The sequence below is a fragment of the Phytophthora infestans genome, genomic scaffold (assembly GCF_000142945.1).
Source record: "Phytophthora infestans T30-4 supercont1.216 genomic scaffold, whole genome shotgun sequence".
Lineage (NCBI taxonomy): Eukaryota > Oomycota > Peronosporomycetes > Peronosporales > Peronosporaceae > Phytophthora > Phytophthora infestans.
In genome coordinates, this window is record NW_003303543.1 from 136,913 (window position 1) to 144,071 (window position 7,159).

The following is a 7,159-nucleotide window of genomic DNA, read 5'->3' on the forward strand; positions in this document are numbered from 1 at the left end:
GGATTACGGCTTACAAGTATCAGGTTTAGTCGCGACCGTATTCAGATTACTGGACGACCTTTTCAAATGCTGTGACGACCGTTGTCGGCTAAAGTACGACGCATTATCTTTTGAGTCCTTGTTCGGATTGGACAACACCACTTCCCTTTTTTCCAGGCATTAAATTTTCTCGACCAAGAATGAGAGTTAACGCTCGTGGCTATCTCTTAATCGCATGCGTGATGGCGATGTATTCCGTTTCGAATGCCCAGTTGCAACCAGAGTCTTGCTTCACTGAAGGGTGCTGGATCGTAGATGCAAAAACGGCCGGAAAAGTTGCCGAGTGCTGCATGGCCAAGGGAGGCAGGTCGGCGGATTTGTTATTGTGCTGCATGACAAGCTGCCAGTTTGGATCCCCGTGTCTTTGAGGAACTCTCCTCCGACACAACAACAAATATTTGACTCACTGCCGCCATTCAGAGGACGCGTCGAAGAAGACGCTCGCAAGCGTTTTCACTTGTCCCTTATCTTCTTGTTTAAGTCTGGAGATACCTGTTCAAGGAGATGCCATGACACTTAAGCTCTCCTGCATATCGGCTGCCCGCTTGAGAAGCGGCATTGGGAAGAATAAATGCGGAAAGATAATAAATCATTGGGGACTTTCATACAAAGCTCTAAAAGTGTTCAATTTTCTGACAGGGGAGATATCGTGTGAAAAGATTAGCTTAAGAATCGTTTTTTTTCGTAATGCAAAATTAAGGTGAAGCCGGCACTTTCGGCAAAATAACCTTCAAAAGCAGACAGAAGCTATACCAGAAGCTACGCATTAGGACCTACACATCTGTAGTGTAAGCTGACACCGCTCACAACTACAAAATGACACTCGGTGCGTCAAATAGTTTTCTCCAACCTCAGTTACACTATTAATTTTCTGAAAAGGTAACCAGGAGAACGAAAACGACCTGGCGGGGTGTGTGTATCCCAAGATCGTGCTACACAACGTCCCAGTGGGTCAAGAAGCGGTGTCACCCCTTAAGGCGTTGCCAATGACCCGCAAACTCGATCGCTACCTTTCCTCTTTTGTAAGACCGACCCTTAGGGTCGGTCTACCCTTAGGGTCGGTCTTACCCCTTGGACACGGAGGTGTGACCCGAATAGGCTAAGAAAAAAGCTTATACCCTCCCGGAGCGTATAAGAAAATACTCCGTTAAAATATGATATAATTAATTCAAGGTTAAAAATGCACTTTCTTAGCAACGAATGCAGCTAACCTCCTTGGTAATTATTCCGCAGAAGGGGATGGTGTGATCAGCGGATTTAAAATTCTCCAATCAACTGTTTCCTGGTCATTCTATGCAAGCTCTAAATTTGGAGACAACCACAGCACACGCATCACAGACAAACATCTCCCTCCTTCCCCCAACTAGACCCCAAGCAGCAATGCAAACTATAGCGGCATAGTGGCAGTAACTGGATGGCCAAGTGAGAGCTAACAGAGGCGAACGCATATGCAGGTACGGTGCCAATAAATGGTTGAGATTGTGAAGGTACGTGTATTGACAAGGTTAGCTACGGGTCGGCAAGACTACGGTCCCGAATGTGACTCTCCTTTGGCGAAAACTCACCGTTCTGCCACAGGATATGCCATATCTCGTTGGCTGGATGCCCTCGGACTTTGTTGCAAAGCATCATTACACCCTTCTTGTCTTCCGAACACTTTGGGCAATAGAATGTCGATGTCCCCCCACGCCGCTTACCTTCAGGCTTGTAGCAGGAGCAAACTTTACACTGGCGCTGTCTCAGCCTCTGGACACCGTTGTTCATGCGCGTATCTGGCGTTTGAACTAGTACATGCCCGCCATGTACAGTAACTTGTTCAGTAACTGTATTAGTAGGTCGAGATAATCCGGTTGTCTCTGTAAATGCTGTCTGTGTTTGGAGGATAAGTTGCTTGTGCATTCTTGCCAAGAACACGTAATGCGACATCTTCTTCTTGCTCTGTTCCTCCTACAACAGCGAATGTACAATGTACGCGTTCACCATGGCCATGTCTAATAGCCCAAGGAAGAGACTCTTGTAGTCTTTCTGAAATCTGGTATACAGAACAGCATAAATTAGAGACCATAAGTTGACATTGTCAGGGTAGCATTTACCTTGCTGCATATTGCATAGAGTACGACTGAAGTCGCAATTGATCATGGCGATCAACACCACCCATGAAGCGCTGGTGTTCTGCAACAATCTCCGGGCATGGAACAGTGCTCTGCTCTCCATTCTTTTCACGGCGCTGAACACTCGTCAGTCGTCATAGCTGTTCCAACTTGGGATGCCAGGAAGTAAACCGATCTGTTATCAGCCCAGCCCAGTGCCACTAGACCCGGATTGCTTTTAGCGATCGCCATTTTGAAGGAGCCCCTTGTAAAGTTTGCTGGTCGCTTCTTGAAAGGAAATTTAACCCCTTTGCACCACCCTTTTCGATTCTTTTCTATAGTCCCAACGAAATTGAAGCCCATAGTCCGCAGTTGTTGCGCTAGCGCTACAGAAGTATAAAACCGATCTGCAACCACGAGACGCCTTCCTTGGTAAGGGAGTCCACGGAAAACACTCGCAATATTTCGTATGACAGCCGCCGGGCCGCTCCTTGTGTCCATCGATTGAGCACCCTCCTTGTCCTTCTTTCGCCCAACGTCGACTTCAACTCTGTCATGCATCAAGTAATGTACTCTAAGTCAGCATAGCTTCAATAATTTATCGTGACTATGTCAGCATTACCTTTTGCAGTAGCCTGACTCGGCGCAGCACGTCATGACGCACTTGGTTCCCCACTTATGCGGCTTGTCCTTCATGTACATGCGTGTCGGATTGCGCCGATTGAACGAAGGTAACATACCTTCATCAACAGCCACTCTTGAACCCAAGACATACCCCTCCTTGAATGTGGTTTCCACCGTTGCCAACACCGAACGAGTTCTCCAGCCCCTATCACTAGAAGCCGCAGGATCTTCGTTGTCAGTAAAATGCAGAAATCTGGTAATGAGCCGAAAACGGTCTCGAGACATAGCTTTTCCAAATGTTCCTGCAGGAATAAGGCCATCCTCGGCCATATTCCAGTGCATCTCAAACGACTTTCGAGGACTCAAGGCATGGGCCAACATCAGCCCAACCCATTGAACAACATTGTGCGGCAGAATCTTATCAATCATTATCAGGCGCTTTCTCAGTTTTTCTCTACTCTTGTGAAGCCGGTGCATCACCTTCCCTTCTTGCTGTACCATTTTCTCGAGGCGTGCTTCAAGCGTTTGCTTCCAATACCGGTTAGATTCGCTTGCAACATGCCGCCACAACGATTTGGGCAGGAAATAGTAGAAGAGGTCGATAGGTGACTGTGAAGCAGCTATGACGCCTTGTGAGGGTTCGCAGTACCCGTCGTACATGTTGTCTACACCAGCATCATTAGTGACAGGCGTTGGTGTATCGTCCGGTAGAACAGTCCAGCCATCTTGTGCCATGGCAGCAAGTTGAGTGGTGTCATAAATCTCAGACGACCCTGTCAGCATAATGTCAATTAGATAAACTCTCCTTGGCTCCACAACAAAAAAACAATACACACCTTGAACGCGCAACCGCATATCATCAATTTCAGCTGGCTTCATACGGCCGATCATACGACTGACCTCTTCTGCGACTGACTCGTTTGTATCTTCACTCTCGCTGGAATCTTCATCCACAAATGTTTCAGCGGCCTCCACCAAATCATCACTCCCTTCTCCGTCCAAATCTAGAAAATCTTCACCTTCTCCCAATACGAGGTTTGGATCAGTGGCTTCCATCACCGCGAATTCGATTCCTCGAAATTGAGACGAACTGACTGTTGCAGGCGGAATCGTCACCCCGTCGTCGTCTCGGGTCGTGTCGCCAGTATCACCTTCAGACTCAAAATCATCCCCATCACTCTCATCGAAAACGTACTCACTGTTTTCGCCATTGCTGCTACCGGCGATGACTGAATACACATCACCATCCATATGTCCGACTAGAAATTTATTGGCATCATCAATAGCTACAATAACCTACACTTGGAATTAGCAAACATATTCGTCAGCATATTAAAAATTAGCAATGCTATACCTGGAGGGTCAGTATTAGCAGATGCTACCAAGTCAGCATTAACGTTTTCTGTATACACACCACGTCAGCGTATGAACAAGTCAGCATAATAACAGTCGACTATACCTGTCGTGTCAGCGTTAGCTTGTCCTCCGTTGTCAGCATTATCTACAAATCATTACGACAGTGTCAGCTTAGCATAACGTCAGCATATTATCGGGTTCTTATACCATTCTTGTCAGTGCGCATGGAACCAGGTTCTTGATTTGTCTGAGGGGGATCTGCACGAAGTCCATCGTTTGCTACAAATACCCAGTTAGATCTTTATAGGCACCAGCACTGAATAGAAGCGGTACCTTGGGCGTTTTCGCCTCCTCACACTCTACCGAACGACGAGAGCTCTCGACGGCGATCTGCTGCTTCTTTGTCAAGCTGCTTCTTCGTCATCTTCTTCGTCTTCGTTGTAGAAGGCTTTGCAGTCTTCTGCTCTGTAGATGCCTGTTTCACGCGTTTCTTCGCCGGCGCTTTACCTGACGCAGAAGTATTTCTCTTTAGTGCAATTGCAGCCTCGATTTCGGGCTGATCAGGCACTGGAGTGGGAGAGTCTGACGCAGCAGCACCTATAGTGCTTTGAACTAAATTTAAATACAAACAGTAAGTCACTTTTGTAAGCACATAGCAACAGCAAGATACTACTTACCCGCTTGAGAAGGCGGGCGCACCCATACGTTCGCGATATTAAGCCGCGCGCACAGCTCTGTATCGCGACGCACATACGCCAGTAGTTCATCCTCGCCGTTGAAATAGTCCGTGCCGCGTTTACCTCCCCTAACTTTGCTTCCTGGTTATAGGTAGTTGTGACTACACGCATTTATGCAAGTTAGTACATTACTGTGGTGCAACAAAGTAGACAAAAAGGTAACGTACTGGATCTGGATGCCGGCTGCAGGCTTCCACATCCAAACCCTCCTTTCGTAGAAGTGGCCATACTGACTTGAAATCCATAAAGTAAGTCATTCTTGCGCTTGACTTGGCAGAAACGAAGAATGAGTGGCTTGGCGCGAAAGCGGCAAAGGAAACCAAAATTTATATTTTCCAAAATATGAGAGTCTGCTCTCTACGCGCGTACATCAAGCCACCTATTTCATGAACCAATTAAATTGTTGGATTTGTACACGTGGACGAATAACAGTCGATCAATTTATGGGAAGGGGCGTGGATACGCTTTTGCGGATTTCGTGGCATAGTGAATCTAAGTAATTGTTATGCTGTTCTGAACAGCATAAGACCATATTACAACCCTCCGCGTGCAAGGGGTTAAATTGAAGGGGTCGTTTGATCAATTGATTTTATCAAATGTACCGGTACCTCCAATCCTGGTCACAAGATACCGATATAAAGGGTTTTACAAAACCCTGTGCATTTTAAAATGATATAACGGTATTGTTCGGATTCAATTAACTGCTGCGTGAAAATACGAGGTCTGAAATGGACAAGCAATTCACAAACCAAGTCAAAATTACTTCTAACCTCCAGATTGTACTGGGTGGGAATCAGTTTTTTATTATTAAATAAAGGTCATCAAGTGAAGAGGATATTCATTGGTGAACTACGTCCAAAAAGACCCGATCTCCATCGAAAAGCTGCAATATCCGCCAGAAGAGAACAAAGTCGTAGACGAAACCACTGAAATGGGTCGTAAGCAGGACCGGAAGAAGCAAATGTCGTTCCTGGACAAGCGCGACATCATCACGGCATGTCCTCGTCTTCAGGGCTGTAATATTCACTAGTCCTGACACCTGTGCTTTCAGTAGTTCCTAAAGACCGGCGCGGGTATCGAATTTCAGAGCCCCACGCTTCATATAAAGGCGTGGGGTACGCTCACGCTGAACACTTTAGCAGCCATGATGCAGCAAGGCGAGTGTTCCCATGTAGCGGTACAACTCTGGAAAGTGATTCCTCCGGATAGTGATGAAAAGGGGCCGACGGTAATCACTCACAACAGTCGGTACAGTAAATAACTTTAGAGCTGATGCCGTAGTAAACGGTACTGTTCAATGTACCGTAAATCACGGTGTCAGACGTTATCAGTTGAGGTTTTCGGTACATGGAACAGTACTGGCTACTACGGTATCAGTTCTGAAGTTTTTATTGTTCGAGCACAAGCATTTGAAACGAAAATCGATGGATATCAACATAATAATACAGAAGTAAATGTACCGGTATAGGAGTCCCAAATTATACCGTCACTTCACAGCTCCTTCCTGCTGGGCCAGCCCTTCAGTGGTGGCATTTCCGCTTTTCTTTTCTGCTTTACAATCCACCTAGCATTTGCAGTCATGCGTCTGACCTTCGTCATCGCAAACGCTATACATATTTTTAATTGAAGATATCGTCCCAAGGCTTCGCCACGGGAAGAGACCATTTTGTTAGCAAAAGATTTCTTCGAGCAAGCCAAGAGAACTGAGACAAGGCAGAGGCGAAGAAAGTGGCGAAAAATTTGATAAAAGATCAGACTCAGGCAAATGGAGCTGTAACCACAGGATTTAGCTCGATATTGAGGGGAAAAAATATTTTGCAAAAAGTGAAGTAGTCCACAAAGATTAAGTTAGGATACCGCCCTCACTTAGATCCGCTTCAAGCAGCCATAGCCGAAAATTCGCAGGAGTAAAGGTCGTATACCAAAAGGTTACACACGTCGCGGCCTACACCCTGAAGAGTGACATAGTCTCATGAAAAGTCCAGCAAAGTCTCGCATGGAGATGTGGGCTACTGCGGCGCGCCTTGTTAACAGAATAAGAGCGCTACCGGCTTGGGTTTGGTTGAGTAGTATTGATGTCACTTAACCGCTTTGGCTAACGACTTCCTATACCCGGTACAGCGCCGCCGTCCCTGACCCGGCCTCTCGCTGTTCGTCTTCCGGCCAACTTGGCCAATTCTCCCCTCTTTCTCTCCACTTTTGGGGGGTCATGAGGATGCTATCTCGCATCGATTGTCGATTGGCCGATTGCCACTGAGCCACATCGCCATCCATATGAGTTAATACCGAATTCCATCTTTGCAGTTGTGCTGT

At 46.6% G+C, this 7,159-nt stretch overlaps 1 protein-coding gene across 1 annotated transcript; it reads left to right on the plus strand.

The window, feature by feature from the left end:
* Window positions 1–179: 179 nt before the first annotated feature.
* PITG_23194 (cys-rich secreted peptide protein, putative) lies at window positions 180–407 on the plus strand (the record flags this gene model as incomplete). The annotated part of the gene is made up of 1 exon (XM_002895251.1): window positions 180–407. One exon carries the CDS (start codon window positions 180–182, stop codon window positions 405–407), a length of 228 nt encoding a protein of 75 aa, XP_002895297.1.
* Between the last annotated feature and the right edge of the window lie 6,752 nt (window positions 408–7,159).